Below are 23,487 nucleotides of genomic sequence, written 5' to 3' on the forward strand. Positions count from 1 at the left end.
TGTGTCCAATGGAATATATTACAACAGTTTCTTAAATGAATAACATTGTATTTCCATTGACATGGAACATCAGCCTTCAGAATGTCATAGGACTTATTTTAGAAACTTATACAGGATGATACTCTTGGAGACAACAGAAATATCATAGGTCCGTGGACCTAATGGTACGCAGCTTTTTGGGACACTTTAGTTAATAAGTAGGCATTGTGAAAATAATCTGTACAGTGTTGTACTGTACGTTATTGCCTACTTGCTATCAGAATAGTAATCAACTGGCACAGTTCATACATACACTGAAGAGCCAAAGAAACAGGTACAGCGGCCTAATATTGTGTAGCAACCCTGCAAGCATGCAGAAGTGCCGCAACACAACGTGACATGGACTCGACTAACATTTGAAGTAGTGCTGGAGGGAACTGATACCACGAATCCTGCAGGGCTGTTCATAAATTCGTAGAGTACAAGGGGGTGGAGATATCTTCTGAACAGCATGTTTGCAATGCGCCGCAGATGTTCTCAATAATGTTCACCTCTGGGGAGTTTGATGGCCAGAGGAACGTTTAAACTCAGAAGAGTGTTTCTGGAGCCATTCTGTAGCAATTCTGGACGTGTGGGGTGTTGCATTGTCCTGCTGGAATAGTCCAAGTCTGTGTGAATGCACAATGGACTTGAATGGATGCAGGTGATCAGACAGGATGCTTATGTATGTGTCACCTGTCAGTACCGTAGATTTCAATGCTGGGCCATCTACAAGTGTCAGCGTGCAAACCATTCAACGAAACATCATCGATATTGGCTTTCGGAGCCCTAGGCCCACTTGTGTACCCTTGATGACTGCGCGATGCAAAGCTTTACACCTTGCCTGGGCCCATTTAACACCAACACTGGACTGTTGATGACCGGTCAGACAAGTCTCATTTCAAACTGTATCAAGCGAATGGACATGTATGGGTTGGAGACAACCTCATGAATCCATGAACCCTGCATGTCAGCATGGGACTGCTCAAGCTGGTGGAGGTTCTGTAGTAGTGTCGGGCTTGTGCAGTTGGAGTGATATGAAACCCCTGATAGGTCTAAATATGACAGTGATGAAGCTCTCCACAATGGTCTACTCTATGTAACCCTCTTTGTCTCTGCATAGCTGTTACATGCTACATCCATTTGAACCTGTTTAGTACAATTAAGCTTTCACCTCCCTCTATAAATTTTGCCATACACATTTTCCTCCATTACCGATTTAACAATTCCCTGATGCCTCAGGATGAATCCCGTCAGTTGATCATATTGATCATCAGGTCACAGTCTAACAATGGAAAAGCATGAATAATATTTGGCTAGTTTTTTCATAAAAATAAGCAAAATGTGCATGTGTGTCATTTTTTATAAAGAAGTGCGTCACATTTTGTTTATTATAATGACAAAATTAGTCAGACATTGCAAATGCTATTCCATTGTTATACAGTGACCTGATGATGATTTATGTAGTCAACTGATCTCGCCTTTTAATCAAGTTTTGCCACAAATTTTATTTCCTTATAAATTTGATTCAGTGCCTCTCCATTACTTACTTAATCTACCCACCTAACTGTCAATAAAGATTCCATAACAATTAAATTTATGTTTAGTGTTAACAAATTTCTCTGTTTCAGAAATAATTTTCTTGTTATTGCCAACCTGCTTCTTACATTCCTTATCAGTTATTTTGCTGCCTAAAGTAAAACTCACCTAGTAATTTCTTCATCACTGCCTGATTTAAGTCAACTACATTCCATTACCTTTGTTTTACTTTTTTGATATTCATCTTATAACTTATTTTCAAGACACAATCCTTTCCATTCAACAAATCTTTTGTCACCCATAATGAAATTGTATCTATATCTACATCTACATATATACTCTGCAAACAACTGCACTGTGCATGGTGAATGGTACCCGTACCACTACTAGTCATTTCCTTTTCTGTTCCGCTTGCAAATAGAGCGAACAACAACTGTCTAAAAGTCTCCACATGAGGCCTAATTTCTCACATCTTATCTTCACAGTCCTTATGGAAAATGCATGGTGGTGGCAGTAGAATCGTTCTGAAGTCTGGCCTTGTGAAAAGAGCATCGTCTTCCCTCCAAGGTTTCCTGTTTGAGTTCATGAAGCATCTCCATAATACTTGTATGCTGATTGAACCTACTGGTAACAAATCTAGGAGCATGCCTCTGAGATGCTTCGATGTCTTCCTTTATTCAGACCTGGTGGATATCCCAAACAGCTACTCAGTAGCGAGCCAGTGGGTGTGTTGGACCTTCCATTGAGCTACGGACCCCCTTGAAGATGTCTCCCACAGTTGGAGACGAAACGTTGGGAATCGACACAGAATTCATCAATCGACCACGGCATAACAGCCCGGATAATTATAATGGACATGATATTTCCGGCCGTGAAAGTCTACACTCCTGATAATACCCTTGTCTCTGATGAACACTTGCCGTCGAGGACCATACTGGGTACTATTACTTGAAGAGTCTTAGATTCACTCACATATCTGGGAACCTAAACTGTAGGCTCAGACCTTTGTCAACAGTTTGCAATGGGGCACCATGTCAAACGCTTTCTGGAAGTCTATCAATATACAATCTGCATGTTGCTCTCCATTCATGGTTAGTAGGATATCGTGAGAAAAGTGCAAGCTGAATTCCTCACACCCGACACTTTCTAAATTCGTACAGATCTGGGGACGGGAAATTTATTGTATTTTATAATTTTTATTATATTATATTATATATTTTATAATATTTCTAAAAACAAAGATGATGTAACTTACCAAACAAAAGCGTTGGTATGTTGATAGACACACAAATAAACACAAACACACACACAAAATTCAAGCTTTCACAACCGACGGTTGCTTCATCAGGAAAGAGGGAAAGACGAAAGGATGTGGGTTTTAAGGGAGAGGGTAAGGAATCATTCCAATCCCGGGAGCAGAAAGACTTACCTTAGGGGGAAAAAAGGACAGGTACACACACACACACACACACACACACACACACACACACACACACACACACACACATCCATCTGCACATATACAGACACAAGCAGACATTTGTAAAGGCAAAGAGTTTGGGCAGAGATGTCAGTCGAGGCGGAAGCACAGAGGCAAAGATGTTGTTGAATGACAGATGAGGTATGAGCGGCGGCAACTTGAAATTAGCGGAGATTGAGGCCTGGTGGGTAACCGGGAAGAGAGGATATACTGAAGGGCAAGTTCCCATCTCCGGAGTTCTGATAGGTTGGTGTTAGTGGGGAGTATCCAGATAACCCGAACGGTGTAACATTGTGCCATGTGCTGGCCGTGCACCAAGGCATGTTTAGCCACAGGGTGATCCTCATTACCAACAAACACTGTCTGCCTGTGTCCATTCATGCGAATGGACAGTTTGTTGCTGGTTATAATATTTATTACATTTGAATTCAGAATGTGTTCAAGAATTCTGCAGCAAACCAATGTTAAGGATATTGGCCTGTAATTGTGCTGGTTACTTCTTATAATATATGCAGGAGTCAACTGCGCCTTTATCCAGTCACCTGGGACTTCTTGTCGGGCGAGAGATTCACAATAAATACCACCTACTTATGGGACCAGTGCTGTAGAGTATTCTCTGTAAAACTGAATTGGGATTCCATCTGGACCTGGCAACTTGTTTGTTTTCAACTCTTTCAGTTTCTTATAGTTGACAAACCTCAATTTTTTTTATTTCTTCTCCCTGAACTTTCCAAATTTCTCCTTGGTTTTCTGCACTACTTCCTCGATGCACCAGATTAAATAACAGTGGGAATAGGCCTTTCAATTCATATCTGCAAATTGGTTTCTGCACAAGTTACGGATAACTTTTTGCTGCTTGTATGTTACCTCTGCTACCTACAGAATTGCAGACAGTGTGTTCCAGTCAACACTGTCAAAAGCTTTTCTAAATCTACAAATGTTATAAATGTAGGTTCCCCTTTCTTCAGTCTATGTTCTAAGATAAGTCATAGGGCCTGCATTGCCTTGTTTGTTCCTAAATTTTTCTGGAATACAAACTGATCTTTACAGATGTTGCCTTTTACTGGCCTTCCCATTCTTCTGTAATTTTCACACTTGTCAGCTTCTGCCTTCTTTAGAATCAAAATTATTACATTCTTCTTGAAGCCTGGCAGTATTTCACCTGCATCATATTTCTTGCATACCAAGGCTATCTATAATTCTGACAGAAAGTCATTTGCTCCATGTTTCAACTTAAATCTGTCAAATTCTTCTCCAGTCCCTTATCCCCGTACCACCTTCATCTTCCTGTTCTACAAAATTGTCTTCAAATTTGTTTCCTTTGTACAGCTCTTCCTGCCTATTAGAATTTTTTTAGTCCTGGTTTGTTATCTGACAAGTGTGCTCTTGATATTTATCTAACTGCTGCTTTATTTTGCAAGATTCCTTCAATTTTTCCTTTTGGTGACACCAATTTTTGCCATAGTGATGTATGCTTCTGCAGCTTTGTATTTCCTATTTAGCCATTCCTGCTTTGGACTTCATCTTTTTGTCTATTTAATCCTCTGCTGCCTTCATTGTTTCATTTCTCAACTACCTATTTGTCTTCTCTTAAATTAAACTGTTATCAATACTCCCTTTGAAAGTCAACAGATGTTTTTTTACAAAGTTATATGGGTCCCATGTCCTCAATTTCTTCAGTTTTAATCTGGATTTAATAACCAATAAATTGTTTGTGGAATCCACTTCTGCCACTAGAAATGTTTTGCAGTTTCAAAATCTCTATCTTACCATTATATAACATATCTGAAACCTGGAGCCACCAGATCTGTTCCATATATACAACCACATCTTTCCTTCTTCATAAATCAAATGTTTATCATTATTAACACTTTCGCTGCGGCTGACACTTATAAGTGTCAAAACAAGCCACGAGCCAGTGTGGCTGACGCTTATAAGCGTCCACGCTCACTGTCGGATTACGCAGTCTAGTTGCAGTGTCTAAGCTAGTATGAAAGCGTGTACACCTTTGTGTGGTCAGTTATCGAACATATATTGTTCATAATGGAGACTAATGAACAGACACCTGGACCTTCCAATGTGAAAAGGAGCAGGAAAAGTGTTAAATTGACAAAGGAACAGTTACTTAGTGTACTAGACGACAGTGATTTTCTGTGTACTGAGGACGAGGCATACCATGGACATTATCGTTTAGAGGCTGCAGAAGAACTGCAGAGTGATGATAGCATGGAAGCACAGCTTTCGAATCCGTTTCATGACAGTACCTGCCGTTTCAGAGTGTTACCGGCCCGCACTCGCATGTTGCCGGGCCGCACTGGAGAGTTGCGCGCCTGCACTGATGCCGCAGCGAAAGTGTTAAATTATGCTCTCTGCAAAACACCTACCGGGAGTATTCCCCTTGCATTCCTTCTTCCCATTTGATGTTCTCTTCTTTTCTTTCTTGTCACCACTGACCACAAATTCTCGCTACATCTAACTTCAACTTATGCATTTCTTTTTTAGAGTCTCTTACCTAACTACCTTGTGTAAGTGACATAACATTCCATGCTATGAACTGTACAACACCAGAAGGTTTTCCCATGACATCATCCTGAGTAGTCCCTGCCGTGTAGCTATTTTACCTATGGAATATTTTTATCCAGGAGGACACCACCGCCGCCAGCAATTATTATTATAGAGCTGCACATCCTTGGGAAATATAATGGCTAGTTGCACTTGACTTTTAGATGATTACAGTAAGAACAATGCAAGGCAGTGTTGGCTAATATTATAAGATCAGACAGCCATTCAGTCTCTTGCCCTTGCACATCTCCAGAAACCATATGTTAGTCTAACCTTTCTACAGGTACTCTTCTGTTGTTGTTGCATCTACTGTATGCCTGACACACAAGCCACGCATCCATGACAAGGTCCATGGTTTCCAGGGAGGATGTACATATCTTTTGTTTTTTGTTGTGATACTTCAGTTTTTTTTGTGTTATTCCCTATTGTCAGATTACGTATTTTCACTTCATTGCACACAAATGAAAAGGAAAAGCGCCGTCCCACTCGGTTTTAAAACGCTGGTACTTTGTAAAGTACCAGCATGCATGTCACATGCTTACAAGTCATTAAAACCATTATAAGATTTCCCAAAAACATTAAGGGTTTAAAATCTTTTGTCAACAGTAATTATTATGAGTCACCCTAAGCCATGCAGTACGTACAGTCCACACCTACTTCTCTCATCCTTTGAGCCCTTTTCAAGTTGTGCAGTTGGTTCGCATAACAGTTTCCGTTCGTTATTGGCCAGACTAATTTTCCAGGGCAACATAACTGATGTCAATGAAGTACTTATGCTACGTAAGTGAATTATAAAAATATTGCTGATAAATGAAACTCCAGTTGACTTCCATAAGTGATTAATGCTATCTGTCACTAACAGAGTAAATAAATGCAATTTACACTTGAAAATTCATATTTATGATTAGACTTTTTGTCTATATGTAAAATTTAATGATCATTTCAATATTCATCTAATCAGTCACCAGCAGATTTAAGACAAACTTGAAAACTTCCCTTAACTATCATTGTTTTATAGCTATAACTTTGGCTTCGAGTAAAATCAAATCAGATGTCCATGTTTTAACCTTCATGCAGTGACTTGCATCATTTTTCTAAAGAAGCTGTTTTTCATTATGACTGAAATATTGGTTGTTGAAAAATGAGTTCAGTCAAATGCTCACCAGCAGTTTAATGATGGGTAATATACACACAGTTGAAAACAGCAGAATCAAATAATTTTTTCTGTTCTTAAGTGTGCCTATATGCCACACATCTGCAAGTGAGTGTGCTAAATCTATACCGGAAATGTAATACCAGGTAGTTATAATTAAATTGATGCAGTTCCAACTGCTGCAGTGTGAGCTGTATACATCACGGATATGACCCTTAATCAGTGTGCTCATGGAGTATGTTGGAAAAGATAATAATTCCACTTTCTACCACCAGGTGGAAATATGGCACTGTAAGCAGTCAGAATGTGGTGTGGGCACAGGAAAAGGGGAGGAACAATCAGACACATGATATTAGTGGTTCTGGCACATTCATTAGGATATAGTCACAAGTTTCAACATGTGTTGTGTATGGACTCCTGATTCAGTAACAGGCTGCATCCATAACATGGCATGGTCGACAGTTGCTCACAGCACATCCGGAGTTAATCAGAGCAATACAACACAAAACATGAACTATCATCATTTGTTTATCTTGTCCACATTCACAAAAATTATTGAGAAAGTACTTCATACAAGACTTGTGATGTGAGGCATCACAAAAACTTTTACACCATCAGTGAAAGACACCTTTTAGGAAACAAACTATGTCCACAGCTGAACCTGTATTTTTCTTTCACGATGTACTGGAATCCTACATAAAAAAATTGAGCCAATTGGTATATTTTGTGATCTTTCTAAGGGTTTTAGCAGTGTGGATCACAAAACAGTACTCTCCAAAGTGTGCCACTGTGGCGTTAGGGGCAGTAGGACACTGGATAAAATCCTACGTCCAAGAAGCAGAGGGTATTTTTGGATAACAGCAGCAAAGCTGGTGGAAGGGGAAACTGTACTGCATGGAGTACAGTCCTCCACCACTGCTATTTCTCGAAATTTAGGGTTGCTTAAAGTAGTTTTTGGTAACTGTTTTGGAGTTCAGGGTAAAAAAAAAACTTAACATGGGAGATTTTATAAATCACATAAACCATAAAAAGGTCAACTTACAATAAATAACTTTTAATTAATTTTCTGGATACAGAAGATGACAATATTTTTTTAAAAAAATTATGTAACAGAACTCACTGGATATTTCTGTCTTCTACCCAGTTTGTCATTCTTATTCTTCTCTGTCTCTTTTTACTGAATATGTCAATGATATTTTCAATGTCCATATCTCTCTCTTTATGGATATTTGCCAGAGCCAATCCATTTAGTCTCACTTGCCCCACTGTCTTTTTTCATCTCAAAGTAGAGAAGCTTCGTTGTTTCAGGTCTTTTACTTTCATCAACCCACTTTTTCTTCCAGTGTCAGCTCTCCTTTCATTAAAAGTGAATAACTCTCCAAAAACTGTCTCTATAATGAGCTTTCACAAATTCCTGTTACTCTTGTGTGTAGTTTATATCTACTGGTCGGTAGGTGGTGCGCACCCACTGGCATTGCCAGCACTGAAACGCTTCTACAGAATGTCCATGTCCGGGAAAATAATACGATTTGACCCAGATGTCCGGCGATTTCGAAGTTTTTGTCTGGGGGGTCAGCAATTTAAGTGATGATAGGCATACCCGGCATATTTAGCTTTCTTGATTATTGTAACTGGTACATTAATATACATCCAGTGTATATTAATAAATAATACGACACCCATTTTAAGTTAAATGATATTTATCGGTTTAGATAGTAAGCTATTTGCCTTTCTTATTCTTTTGTTTGAAAAACATTGCAACCTATATTGCTACATAATTATTAAAAAAATGATTGACTCTGTTGAAGTAATATATTCGATGATTTCTGGAGTCATTTTATCCAGTGTACTATGATACTCCATTGGAAGGGGGGGAGCTATAAAAACTGTATGATTTATTCAAGAGAAAGAATTGAGCAAGTTAACAACACATTGGTCCTCTTTTGACCATTATGCAAGCAGTTATTTGGCTTGGACTGATTCACTAACTTTTTGGATGCTGTCCTGGGGGCATCATGCAAAATTCTGTCCAGTTGGAATATTAGATCATCACCATCCCAAGCCAGTTGGAGGGTCCTGCCCATACTGCTCTAAACATTCTCAATTGTGGAGAAATCCAGTACCCTTGCTGGCCAAGGTAGGGTTTGACAAGCATGAAGACATGCAGTAGAAACTCATGCCATGTAAGGAAATGTAAGCCCAGGATGGCATCCCATGAAAGGCAATAAAATGGGGCATAGAATATTGTTGATGTACCACTGTGCTGTAAGGGTGCTGCAAATGACAACCAAAGGGGCATGCTGCAAAATGAAATGGCAACCCAGACTATCGGCAACCCAGACTATCACTCCTAGCTGTCGGGTCATGGGTGACAGTCAGGTTAGTGTCCCACCACTGTCTGGGGTGTCTTGAGACGTGTCTTCACTGGTAATCGAGGCCTAATTCGAAGGAGGACTTTGAACACAGTTCTACTCCAGTCAGTGAGATTCCAGGCCACAATGACCAGTGAAGGCTTATGGGGAGATGCCCCAGACAGTGATGGGATCACCAACCTCACTCACATACCATACAACCCGACAAACAGTATTGATGGTCTGGGATGTCATTTCATTTCATAGAAGGATCCCTTTTGTTTTCATTTTTCATGTTTTTGTGTTATGTTGATGATATTCTGCACACTGTTTTGTTTCCCTTCATGGCAAGCCCTCATGGGCTTACATTTTGGTACGATAATGCCTGCCCGAACACAGTGAGAATTTCTTCTGCTTATCTTTGTGGTTGCCAAACCCTACCTTAGCCAGCAAGGATGCATCTCTCCCCAACTGAGAAGGTTTAGAGCATTATGGGCAGGGCCCTCCAATCAGCTCAGGATTTTGATGATCTAATGTATCAACTGGACAGAATGTAGCACGATATCCCTCAGGACATCCAACAACTGTATCAGTTGATGCCAAGCTGAATAACTGCTTGCATAAGAGTCAGATGTAAACCAACTCAATGTTGACTTCCACAATTTGGGTATTCTCTTGAATAAATCATCCATTTTTTCTGAAATTATAATTGTTTGTTTGTACATGTCATCACATCTATCATTTTCTGTACTGTTTGGATAGTTCTCCCTTGGTGCATCTTTTTGTATTAGAGTGTATAAATATGACTTACATTTTTCACAATACATGCTTGTTCACTATGTTTGACAACAGTACTAGCACTGTGACAAACAATAAACATTCCACCGCTATAGAGGATATGCTAACACATTACTCTACGAACTCATAACCTGGTTCAAAGTAAACTCACTGTCAATAAATATGAGTAAAACTAATTATGTCCATTTCAGTTTTAATCACTAAATCCTGTAGGAGAAACCTATTGTACGCAGCAGTCAGAAAATATAAAGGGTAGACTGTCCCACATCCTTAGGTATCTTCATTGGTGGCAAGGTTACCTGGGAACATCATGTTGTCCAGACCCTACAAAGTTTGTCCTCAGCTATTTTTACTGTAAGGACAGTGGTAACATCAGTGCCACAAAATCTAATCACTCTGGGTACTTCCACTCTTATGTGCTGTGGAGTTATTTTCTACAGCAGTTCACAAACACCAAAGAACATTTTCTTTCTGCAGAGAAAGACTAACAAATTATTTGCAGAGTTTCCCCACAAGAAATTCATGTCAATCTTTTTTAACAAACATGTGCTACCACAACATCCAAATAAATACTATTATGAGCTCCATGGTTAACAATCCTGTGCACTATGAAACCAGTGAAATTTACCATGTTCACAATGGAAGGAAGGCTGACCTCCACTGTTATTTCAAAAATCTAACCTCGGCACAAAAAGGTTTACAGTGTTCTGATACTAATATGTTTAGTTCACTGTCTAATAGTATCAGAGGTCTGTGAATTAACAGTACATTATTTAAAACTAAAGTACAGATGGATTTGCTCAATAAAACTTTATTCATTAGAAGAATTTTTATAAGATATAATTATAGACTGTTTTATAAATATATTTTGATTGTTATGTATTATTGTACATGTACTAATTATTGTACTATGCCTTTTTTTACGTAGTTCTGTGTCTGTAAATTAACTGTACTTTCCCTTAAAATCACTTTAAACATTCTATGTAATTTATATTTATATATTTTTTGACTTGCTCCTACCATCTCACATGCATAAAAGGATCAACAGAATGTGTGTGTCATTACAGATGTGCAAAGATGCAAAATAGTCACAGAATATGGTCCTTGTGAAAAAAAATGTTAACATTATTATTTATTATTTCAAATACTAAATCTCTCTTACTGATTGTTGAAACGGTAATTGATGACAGTTGATCTTAAGTGCTTTGATTTACTAATTTCTTACTGTGGTTTCTCCTCCCCTTTCCATTTGTACTAGGATCTAAATGTGAAACACACAGGGTTAGTGTGCTGTCTGCAAAGTACTTTGCTGATAGGCATGATCTGCTACATCACACAATTTAAAATTATCCAGACAACCTGAACTGTAACTTGAGTCATCAATTCACATATAATTTGTAGCCCAGTGATTACGCGGGCAAAAATATGAGAGAGATCATGTATAAAATTTAGCTGTACAGTTCATCATTTGCTTATGACAACAGTGATTTGTAGCCATGAATAATCTTTGAGCACCTGTAGTGGTGGTGGTGGTGGTGGTAGCAATGGTGGACAACAATGATGCCTTTATTGTGGTAGTCCCATTATTATCTGTGATAACTGATCAAGAAATCTCCTGTAAAAATACAGATATGCCTTTTTACACACACATTCAAAAAGTTCGTACAGTGTGCTGTACCCCACCTTCTGCCCCCCGCCCCCCACTGAATCAACATCAATTCTTCAATAATCCACTCTGTACATAGGAGACGAACAGTCAGACTAAGGCAGCTGCTGTTATAAGCACAAGAAAAGACTGCTGGGATAGACAACTTGGTCAATGGGGTTGAGGCATTTACTGGACGAACTGTATTGTCTCGAGTGAAATTTGAGACTGTGAAATGCTCAGTAGGGAGAATGCAGCATGTTTTCCTGGATGGAGAGAGACAGACACAGTTATATGAGTAGCTCCACGTGTGCACAACGACCCTGTTCATGTTGCATATTAATGACCTTGCAGACAATAACAGTAACATCAGATTTTTAACAGGTGGATGTATCCATAATGATGTACTGTCTAATTTTTAAAACTGCACAAATATAGAGTTAGATCTTGATAAGATTTGAAAGTGGCGCAAAGACTGGCAACATGCTTTAAATGTTAAAAATGTGAAATTTGGCACTTTATGAAATGAAAAAAATGTAGTGGTTTGCAGAGTATGGATCTACATTTAAGATCACTTTGTATATATCGTATGTTCAGGTTCCATCACAAGTTTTTCTGGTATGTAAGTCATACTCCAGTACGAAGACCAATGAGAATTGACACCTAGCAATATAAACACAAGCCCATTTCTTTCAGCTCCAATTAATTCTCATGGTTATGCCTAATGGTCCTATTTTTCTGAAACTGACATATTAAGCAGCAAAGAAGTTTCTATTAGAAACTGACTTTGAATGGTCATGTAAATTGCAGAAGACTGTTTAATACACAACTCTAGTGCACATTTTGGACTCATTCCCCCCATATAGGATTTTGTTGCATATCTACAACATTTAAACTTAGATAATTGTTATCATTATTCTAAACTTTTTTCCTCCAAGTGCCTCCTACTGTGGATCTGTCATTTCAGCTTGTTGATTCTGAAATGCCTGCTAAGAGCATTCACCAGCCAGTGATTTCTAATTTTATATCACTTAGATCTTTGTCTAATAAAATGAGTAATTTCTGACAACTATGAAAAAGTTAACTTAATCTTGAATATTTCAAAGCTGTAAACTATTATCCTATTCTTTTTCAGGTTGTCACAAACAAGGAATTCACACAAGCCTTTGCTAGAGCACTGTGGCGGCCAGCTTTCATCCCACTGCCAGAAATGGTTTTGAATTTGGCCTTCAGTGAAGACAGAGCAAAGATGATTACAGAGGGACAAAAGGTTATTCCTAAACGAACCCTGTCATATGGGTTCCAGTATAAATTTCCTGACATTGAGTCAGCTTGTAAAGATATTGTGAGCTCAAAATAATTTTGAAAATGAATGTCAGTTAAGTTATTACACTGTCTGTAATTAAAAGTGTCATTTCCAACATGTGGTACAATGCTTTTCTTTTATCTCCAAAGTGCTTATCCTCTCTTTACCCATGAGTGTTTGGGGGGGGGGGGGGGGGTTTGGAGGATCAATCCAATAATGAATGCTGGGGTCACAAACAATTTCGCCATTACAACTGCACAAAGGATGGGGATAGCAAAAAAAATGAAATAGTGGAGGATGTCTTATGTGATTGGAAGCATTCTTCAGGAACATAAAATAAAAACTAGCAGGTTATGCTCAGTGTTGTAGATTAAGACAATTTAATGTGCTATTTCTGGAATACAGAGTGTTCGACTATGTGCTTAGAGGATGGCACACTGTAAAAAGTAATTTTATTCTTGGATCCATAAAACTTTTTTTGTTGGAAATTTCCTTTGGTATCAACAGGAAACATCACAAAAAAAATTACGTCACATGCTTCCATCTACATGGCAGTGGAACAATCAACTGAAAATGGCATAAATATTGCACAATTGCAGATGTGAAGCTCTGTAACTAGAACAAAGAATGTAAATGGCATACTGATAAATGGAAGCATATAACCTAATTTTTGGTAGGGTGTTGCATGATAATGCCCAAGAAGATGAAATTACCTTAACTGCTAATGAAATGAAATGAAGTGTGTTTCAAATAAACACAGTCACACAGAACACCGACTTCTTTCAAGATACTGAAAGGGACCTGAAATGCATCCGAAACAATAGTACTCTGTTCGTCAGGGTTCACTTTTAAATTATTTTGTATTGCTCCTTATAAACGCATAGTAGGATTCTCACCTATGCAGACTAGTATTAAACATTTAATAGTATCTCATTTGATTAACATCAATTAGAAATGTGCCTATGCTTGTACACTTTACAAATATATTTTCCCTTCAGTTTGCATCTTTCTCTTTACAGAAAACTCTTCAGTTGTCATACATGAAGATTTCAAATTGGCTGTGAAGAAAATGTTAAGATAAATGAAAGTGTAGTAACTTTACAAAATGTTTTTAATCCTTGACATTTATGTGAAATGCATACATAGTTGATGGAGTTAACACATAAAGGAATTCAATAGCTGCATGAACACCCAGAATTTCTTCCTGAGAGTCAAGGTTCAAAAGTTGTTGCACTGCAACCTGTTTCACATGTCTGCCAGTTCGACGATTTCTGAGTTCTCCATTCACTGGACACGGTTGTCTGTATATGTATATATGTCTAGTTGCTTCACATATAGCAACATATGACAGATCTGCAACAGAAGAATAATAAATTAAGTGTTGACCGCTTAACCATCTAAACGCGGACAATTTTCCATTTTATCCACACAAAATCACAGAGCAGTTTTATTCAATAATTACAATAGTTGTAAGGACAGAATTAAAGGAATGTAACAACAAAACCACAAACTTAATTTACAACTGATTTTTAATTGACATATATAATGTGGGAAACATGAAAATTGCATTCAACATTATGAAAGCAGAATCAACTTATTGATAATTTTTCGGAGTGTTTTATATCTTGAAGCAAGGTTCCACACACAAGCTCAGGAATATGGTTACAAAATTGCTCCTCCCGATGTTGCAACCAAAAGACGATTTTTTTTTAATTATAAATGTGTGGTGTCTGTTCTTTCAGACACCATGCATTCATAACAAATAAAAAAACTTATTTGCCTCAATGGATCCACGATCTTCAGTGCAGATACATACCATCATTTGGCCTCCAGCGGGAAGCAAAAATTAGACAGCATGAAGAACGTGGACGGGTAGGTGGTGCTTGGTGGTAGTGTGGGTTGGACTGAGAACAGGCTGAGATAGTCAATGCATTTACAATAAGCACTGTGTTCGGATGGCGTTTTGGGTTACGCAGCTGCCTAGTAAGCAGGTGATCCCAGGTTTGAGTCCCAGTCCGGCACACAGTTTTACACTTTGCTGCCGAATCCGCAGAAAGTCCCGATGCAGCTAACATCATCAGTTCCTTCCCCTTCCTATTATTTCTCCCCTTCCCCCTCCAATTTGCAAAAACAAAAAAGATTCTCTAGGAAAATAACAATCTACAAGGTTGTGAAGCAACAGAAAAAGATCAGACAGGAAAATCTTAACTTTTGCTGTGCAAACAGTGCACAGAAATTATGTCCAAAACGAGAACAGCAGGGCCCACGAAATTGTCCAGAATGAGCTGAACACACAAGTTCACATTGCCCGTGGCTGGGAGAAAAGGCGGGGGGGGGGGGGGGGGGGGGGGGGGGGGGGGGGGGGGGGGGGGGGGGGGAATTAATAGAAGCATAGTTTGTATTAAAAATTCACAGGTAAGTTTCAATACTTTTCGGTAAATATTCTGATACTTACTACTTTTATCAGTGCCCAAATACGTTGCCACACATACCATTTTACAATATATATGCCAACTACGCTATGTGACAAGATGGTTCTACAGACAGGATAACTTTCAAAATGAAACTCAGGTACCATACACACAGATAACAATGGCTCCTATCTATGGAATTTATTGACCTCCTAAAATTGCAACTGATAGGCTGAACCATGGACCTTGCCACTGATGGGGAGACTTGTGTAACTCAGTGAAACAGATAGTCGTATGATAGGTGCAACCACAATGGAGGGGTATATGTTGAGAGGCCAGACAAATGTGTGGTTTCGGAAGAGGGGCAAGCAGCCTTTTCAGTAACTGCAAGGGCACCAATCTGGACGATTGACTGATCTGGCCTTCTAACATCAACCAAAGCAGCCTTGCTGTGCTGGTACTGTGAACGGTTGAAAGCAAGGGGAAATAAGGCTGTAATTTTTCCTGACGGCAAGCAGCTTTACTGCATGATTAAATAATGATGGCATCCTCTTGGGTAAAATATTCAAGAGGTAAAAACAGTCCCTCATTAGGATCTACAGACAGAAACTACTCAGGATGACGTCGTTGTCACGTTAAAGAAAACTGGCGCTCCACAGATTGGATCGTGGGATGTCAGATCCCTTAATTGGGCAGGTAGGTTAGAAAATTTAAAAAGGGATAGGTTAAAGTTAGATATAGTGGGAATTAGTGAAGTTTGGTCGCAAGACGAACAAGACTTCCAGTCGGGTGAGTACAGGGTTATAAATACAAATCGAATAGGGCTAATGCAGGAGTTGGTTTAATAAAAAAAAAAAAAAAAAAAAAAAAAAAATAATAAAAAATAAAAAAAAAAAGGAGTGCAGGTAAGCTACTACAAACTGCATGGTGAAAGCATTATTGTAGCCAAGATAGACGTGAAGCCCATGCCGACCACAGTAGTACAAGTTTATATGCCAACTAGCTCCACAGATGATGAAGATATTTAAGATAGGTATGATGCGATAAAAGAAATTATTCAGATAGTTAAGGGAGATCAAACTTTAGTAATAATGGGGGTTTGGAATTCAATAGTAGGAAAAGGAACAGAAGGAAAAGTATTAGGTGAATATGGACTCGGGGTAAGGAATGAAAGAGGAAGCCGTCTGGTAGAATTTTACACAGAGCATAACCGAATCATAGCTAACACTCAGTTTAAGAATCATGAAAGAAGGTTATATAAGTGGAAGAGGCCTGGAAACACTGGAAAGTTTCGATAGATTATATAATGGTAAGAAAGATTTACGAACCATGTGTTAAATTGAAGACATTTTCAGCGGCAGATGTGGACTCTGACCACAATTTATTGATTAAGAACTGCAGATTAAAACTGAAGATATAGCAAAACGGTAGTAATTTAAGGAGATGAGACCTGGATAAACTGAAAGACCCAGGGTTTGTAGAGAGTTTTAAGAGACAGCATTAGGGAACGATTAACAAGAGCAGGGGAAGAAATACAGTAGAAGAAGAATGGGTAGCTTTGAGGAATGAAATAGAGAAGGCAGCAGGTAAAAAGATGAGTGCTAGTATAAATCTTTGGGTAACAGAAGAGATATTGAATTTAATTGATGACAGGATAAAATGCAAAAATGCAGTAAATGAAGCAGATGAAAAGGGGTACGAACATCTCAAAAATGAGATCGACAGGAAGTGCAAAATAGCTAAGCAGGGATGGCTAGAAGACAAATGCAAGGATGTAGAGCCACATATCACTAGTAATACGAGAGATACTGCCTAAAGGAAAATTAAAGAGACCTTTGGAGAAAAGAGAACCACCAGTATGAACATCAAGAGCCAAGACGGAAAACCAGTCCTAAGCAAAGAAGGGAAAGCAGAAAGGTGGAAGGAGTATATAGAGGGTCAACACAAGGGCAATGTACTTGAGCGCAATATTCTGAAAATTCAAGAGGATGTAGATGAGGATGAAATGGGTGATACGATACTGTGTGAAGAATCTGACAGAGCACTGAAACACCTAAGTTGAAACAAGGCCCCATGAGTAGACAGCTTTCCATTAGAACTACTGATAGCCTTGGGAGACTCAGCCATGACAAAACTCTACCATCTGGTGAGCAAGATGTATGACACAGGTGAAATACCCTCAGATGTCAAGAAGACTATAACAATTCCAATCCCAAAGAAAGCTGGTATTGACAAGTATGAAAATTATCGAACTACCAATTTAATACACCATAGCTGCAAAATACTAACATGAATTCTTTACAGAATGTAAATCTGGTAGAAGCCAACCTCAGGGAAGATTAGTTTGGGTTCCATAGAAATATTAGAACATGCGAGGCAATACTGACCCAATGACTTATCTTAGAAGATAAAGGAAAGGCAAACCTATGTTTCTAACATTTGTAGACTCAGAGAGCGCTTTTGACAATGTTTACTGGAATACTCTCTTTCAAATTCTGAAGGTGGCAGGGGTATAATACAGGGAGCGGAAGGCTATTTACAATTTGTACAGAAACCAGATGCCACTTATAGGGTTGTAGCCTATCCCCAATGTTATTTAATCTCTATTTTGAGCGAGGAGTAAAGGAAATAGAAGAAAAATTTGGAGTAGGAATTAAAATCCATGGAGAAAAAATTAAAACTTTGAGGTTTGTCGATGACATTGTAATTCTGGCAGACAGCAAAGAACTTGGAAGAGCACTGAACGAAATGGACAGTGTCTTGAAAGGAGGATATAAGATGAACATCAACAAAAGTAAAATGAGAGTAAAGGAATGTAGTCGAATTACATCAGGTGATGCTGAGGGAATTAGATTAGGAAATGAGACACTTGAAGTATTAGAGGAGTTAGTAGGGGAGCAAAATAACTAATGATGGTCAAAGTAGAGAGGATACAAAGTGGTGACGCTATAGCAAGGAAAGCGCTTCTGAAGAAGTGAAATTTGTTAACACTGAGTATAAATTTAAGTTTCAGGAAGACTTTTCTGAAAGTATTTGTATGGAGTGTAGCTATGTATGGAAGTGAAACATGGATGATAAATAGTTTAGACAAGAAGAGAACATAAGGTTTCGAAATATGGTGCTGCAGGAGACCCTGAATATTAGATGGGTAGATCAAGTAACTAATGAGGAGGTACTGAATAGAATTGGGGAGAAGAGGAATTTGTGGCACAAACTTGACTAGAAGAAGGGTTCAGTTGGTAGGACATGTTCTCAGGCATCAAGGGATCATCAATTTAGAACTGGAGGGAAGCACGGAGGGTAAAAATTGTAGAGGGAGACCAAGAGATGAGCACACTAAGCAGATTCAGAAGGATGTAGGCTGCAGCAGTTACTCAGAGATAAAGAAGCTTGAACGGGATAGAGTAGCATCGAGAGCTTAATCAAACCAGTCTCTGGACTTAAGACCACCACCACCACCACCACCACCACCACCAACAACAACAACAACAACAACAACAACAACAACAGGCTTTTTAACAGTGTTCTTAAGGTACATTACATATAATAATAATAAGTCATAGTAGTAAAGCATGAAGTATGTAAAATTGAACAGCTGTGTAAATCCCATGACATGGATGAATTGTGTATAAATAGTCTAGCTACTACTGGAAACTTATTTGTATATGTGTAAGTACTACTAGACGTCAAATTATATAATCATGCCAACAATTTCCTTGTATGTGGTCTATGACAAAGTTCTGGAGTGAGACCCAGTACTGGTGATAGTTTATTCCAGATGGTCAGCGTCTTAATTTGTACACTACTGATTAGTCCTACAAATCTACACATTTTACCCAAAATGAATAGTGTTATTCATCTGAGTTGGCTTTAAATGTGGGCTGGTCTGGTTGTCCAGCACATACTAGTAATGTTTTGAAATGTGTGGTTTCAAGTGAAGAAGTCTTATTCTGTTTCTGTGCATTTTTTATCTGTTCATACAAGCAACATGGCTAAAAACTGGAGCTGCGCCAACTAGTTTCGTTGAAGCTGTTAAAGTAGCATGGGATGCCAATGGAAGGATGAACGAACTTCATGGTACAGTTTTCTCAAGGGCAATTAATGCTTTGAGGAAATGTTGTCATTTCCACATAATTCCACCGTAGTCAGACTGCCAGCATGCTCACATTTTTAGTATGAAGGACACTCCTTTTTCATACCAGTTTTTTTTTTTTCACAAGTCCTTGAAGAGGGCATTGGTAATGTTTGGAAACTAGTGGACAAAGGTAGGTTTGTTCATACCAGCAAATAGGAATATTTCTTGGAACCACTTGGGTTCACACTACTCTACAAATGTCATCCAACGCACAATAATTTATTTATTGTGCACATGGCAATCATTGGTAGAGAAGAAAATTGCCCAACATACCAAGCAACATAGTCTCCTTTTGGGGTGAGGCACTGTTTTTCTGATAACTGTATGATTCTGGAATATGCACATATAGCTGCCATAACCTATTCACAGGATTCAAATCACCTTCCAGCTGCGATTTTACTTAGATGTCGAAACATGGGGAAGTCAGAGATTGCCAAATTTTGTAAATGGGATGGGTACTACAGTAATTTTTTTATTGAAATCCCCCACTTTTGCCACAGTCAAAAGTGATTTTTCTTTCTTTCACAATCCAGGCTTCCTCTGTCTGGTTGCCAGTGCAGAGTCTGGTCCTAGCAGCCAGAGACTGCAGACATTTAGAGCTCTCTCTCTCTCTCTCTCTCTCTCTCTCTCTCTCTCTCTCTCTCTGTGTGTGTGTGTGTGTGTGTGTGTGTGTGTGTGTGTGAGAAAAAGGCCGGCCATCCAGCCAAATGCTTATGCATTTAGTAATCTTTTTATTGTGCTTATCTGAAACTCCACATCTCTGCTATATGGTGAGTAGCAATCTATCCTTTTCATAATATTGTCATTATTCCATCCTGGATTTTCCATTGTTTGATATATAACTTCAGCTTTATTTGTACAAAGCCAATGGCTTCCATCCACTGCATTTTCTTGTGTGATATGGTGGGCCCCACATCTCATTAAGTCAAAGAAGGGCACAAAATTGTTGAATTATTTTTAAAATGGTCCAAACATTCCTCAGAAATTTGTTTTAACAAGTGGGGCCCACATTTACCACAACAGTTTCTCAAATTTTATCACGGCAAAGTATTCTACTTTATGAATTAGATCAAAATGCAAACAACTACTCGAAGAACGGCATCTATACACAAACCACTTTTGCAGACCTGACACTTTAATTAGATTATTGTGCACCAAGCAATAACGAACAAAGTCTCACTGATTTCAACACTATCCTCTGTACTACACTGAGAACATTTTACCCTGCATACAAAACAATTTCACATAAACCATCTATTCAGGAGTGATAACTGGCATTTGATTCTTTTCACCTAACAACACTGTAGCACAATGGAGAAAATCACTCAGTAAAACTACATTGCAGAGTTGTTATGCACCCTCCACGTACTCCTGCTACTGCCTCATGTTACTTTGTCATGTTTTTTACAGGTCAGTAGGGCAGCTGCCCAAAGTGAGAATTCATTTAATTCACGAATATGAAAAAGGACCTGTAACCATACCGCCCAAATTTTTATGACCTAAAATACCTGGAAAATTATCACTAAACTGACCTGAAAATATTGATAAAATTTCATAAAAATTATATATAACGTATGTAAAGTGAGTTATAAAAGAACTAGAACTATGAAAGATTTTATAGGTGGATGAAACTGAAATTACAAAAAGGATAATTAGTTTAAAATCACTGTTTTTCCTTAGGAAATCTCTTTCTTTGAAAATGTGTGAATATTGATGGATAACATTCTTAGAGCTATTGCACTGTACGACTGTCAGCCTGCCGAGGTTCTCAAAAAGTGAGGAAATGTCTGCTGATGGATAATGCGTGCCTGTTAGAAAATCTTTCAAACATTTGCTGCAACACTTGCATGCGCTTTGATATTTTCCTTTAGGTTTAAAAATTAATCTAAAAAATTAACAAGCAAATATCACTATTTCAGAAATGTACATTTGGTGCAATATCGGTACTTTTGTTTCAATACCCATAACTTTTGCAAGTAGACAACAGTAAGTGGTGCTATAATCACAATAAGCAGATGAACAATCAATTTACTTTCAAAGTGTATGAACACATTCTTGAGATAAATTGTTTGATTGTTCCTAGAGACATATGCATTGTTCATTCTTCCCAACATTAAAAGAATGAATTATTGTGTCATAAATGATCATTCAACAAAATCTATTGGTTATGAACTGTAGATTAAAAGTGAAGAAACTGCAAAAAGGTGGGAATTTAAGGAGATGGGACCTGGATAAACTGACTAAACCAGAGGTTGTACAGAGTTTCAGGGAGAGCATAAGGGAACAATTAACAGGAATGGGGGAAAGAAATACGGTAGAAGAAGAATGGGTAGCTTTGAGGGATGAAGTAGTGAAGGCAGCAGAGGATCAAGTAGGTAAAAAGATAAGGGCTAGTAGAAATCCTTGGGTAACAGAAGAAATATTGAATTTAATTGATGATAGGAGAAAATATAAAAATGCAGTAAATGAAGCAGGCAAAAAGGAATACAAACGTCTCAAAAATGAGATCGACAGGAAGTGCAAAATGGCTAAGCAGGGATGGCTAGAGGACAAATGTAAGGATGTAGAGGCTTGTCTCACTAGGGGTAAGATAGATACTGCCTACAGGAAAATTAAAGAGACCTTTGGAGAAAAGAGAACCACTTGTATGAAAATTAAAGAGACCTTTGGAGAAAAGAGAACCACTTGTATGAATATCAAGAGCTCAGATGGAAACCCAGTTCTAAGCAAAGAAGGGAAAGCAGAAAGGTGGAAGGAGTATATAGAGGGTCTATACAAGGGTGATGTACTTGAGGACAATATTATGGAAATGGAAGAGGATGTAGATGAAGATGAAATGGGAGATACAATATTGCGTGAAGAGTTTGACAGAGCACTGAAAGACCTGAGTCGAAACAAGGCCCCCGGAGTAGACAACATTCCATTGGAACTACTGACGGCCTTGGGAGAGCCAGTCCTGACAAAACTCTACCATCTGGTGAGCAAAATGTATGAGACAGGCGAAATACCCTCAGGCTTCAAGAAGAATATAATAATTCCAATCCCAAAGAAAGCAGGTGTTGACAGATGTGAAAATTACAGTTTAATAAGTCACAGCTGCAAAATGCTAATGCAAATTCTTTACAGACGAATGGAAAAACTAGTAGAAGCCGACCTCGGGGAAGATCAGTTTGGATTCCGTAGAAATGTAACACATGAGGCAACACTGACCCTACGACTTATCTTAGAAGCTAGATTAAGGAAGGGCAAACTTACGTTTCTAGCATTTGTAGACTCAGAGAAAGCTTTTGACTATGTTGACTGGAATACTCTCTTTCAAATCCTGAAGGTGGCAGGGGTAAAATACATGGAACGAAAGGCTATTTACAATTTGTACAGAAAGCAGATGGCAGTTATAAGAGTTGAGGGGCATGAAAGGGAAGCAGTGATTGGGAAGGGAGTGAGGCAGGGTTGTAGCCTCTCCCCGATGTTATTCAATCTGTATATTGAGCAAGCAGTGAAGGAAACAAAAGAAAAATTTGGAGTAGGTATTAAAATCCATAGAGAAGAAATAAAAACTTTGAGGTTCGCCGATGACATCGTAATTCTGTCACAGACAGCAAAGGACTTGGAAGGGCAGTTGAACGGAATGGATAGTGTCTTGAAAGGAGGATATAAGATGAACATCAACAAAAGCAAAACGAGGATAATGGAATGTAGTCGAATTAAGTCAGGTGATGCTGAGGGAATTAGATTAGGAAATGAGACACTTAAAGTAGTAAAGGCATTTGCTGTTTGGGGAGCAAAATAACTGATGATGGTCGAAGTAGAGAGGATATAAAATGCAGACTGGCAATGGCAAGGAAAGCGTTTCTGAAGAAGAGAAATTTGTTAACATCGAGTATAGATTTAAGTGTCAGGAAGTCGTTCATGAAAGTATTTGTATGGAGTGTAGCCATGTATGGAAGTGAAACATGGACGATAAATAGTTTTGACAAGAAGAGAATAGAAGCTTTCTAAGTGTGGTGCTACAGAAGAATGTTGAAGATTAGATGGATAGATCACATAACTAATGAGGAAGTATTGAATAGGATTGGGGAGAAGAGAAGT

At 38.5% G+C, this 23,487-nt stretch overlaps 2 protein-coding genes across 3 annotated transcripts in view; one reads left to right on the top strand and one right to left on the bottom strand.

Moving 5' to 3' along the window:
- Window positions 1-12,969, top strand: part of LOC124605702 (epimerase family protein SDR39U1) — a 43,010-nt gene extending 30,041 nt beyond the window's left edge. For both annotated transcript variants that reach the window (XM_047137563.1, XM_047137564.1), the window contains exon 6: window positions 12,682-12,969. In XM_047137563.1, the coding sequence (XP_046993519.1) occupies window positions 12,682-12,906 (225 nt within the window). In that variant the 3' untranslated portion in view covers window positions 12,907-12,969. The remainder of the gene's footprint in view (window positions 1-12,681) is intronic.
- A 976-nt stretch (window positions 12,970-13,945) lies between these two features.
- The window catches only part of LOC124607047 (nudC domain-containing protein 1), a 126,993-nt gene continuing 117,451 nt past the window's right edge, over window positions 13,946-23,487 (bottom strand). Inside the window, exon 10 of the mRNA XM_047139223.1 lies at window positions 13,946-14,205. Coding sequence (XP_046995179.1) covers window positions 13,964-14,205 — 242 coding nt within the window. The 3' untranslated portion in view covers window positions 13,946-13,963. The remainder of the gene's footprint in view (window positions 14,206-23,487) is intronic.

This window comes from Schistocerca americana, chromosome 3 (assembly GCF_021461395.2).
Source record: "Schistocerca americana isolate TAMUIC-IGC-003095 chromosome 3, iqSchAmer2.1, whole genome shotgun sequence".
In the NCBI taxonomy this organism is placed as follows: domain Eukaryota; kingdom Metazoa; phylum Arthropoda; class Insecta; order Orthoptera; family Acrididae; genus Schistocerca; species Schistocerca americana.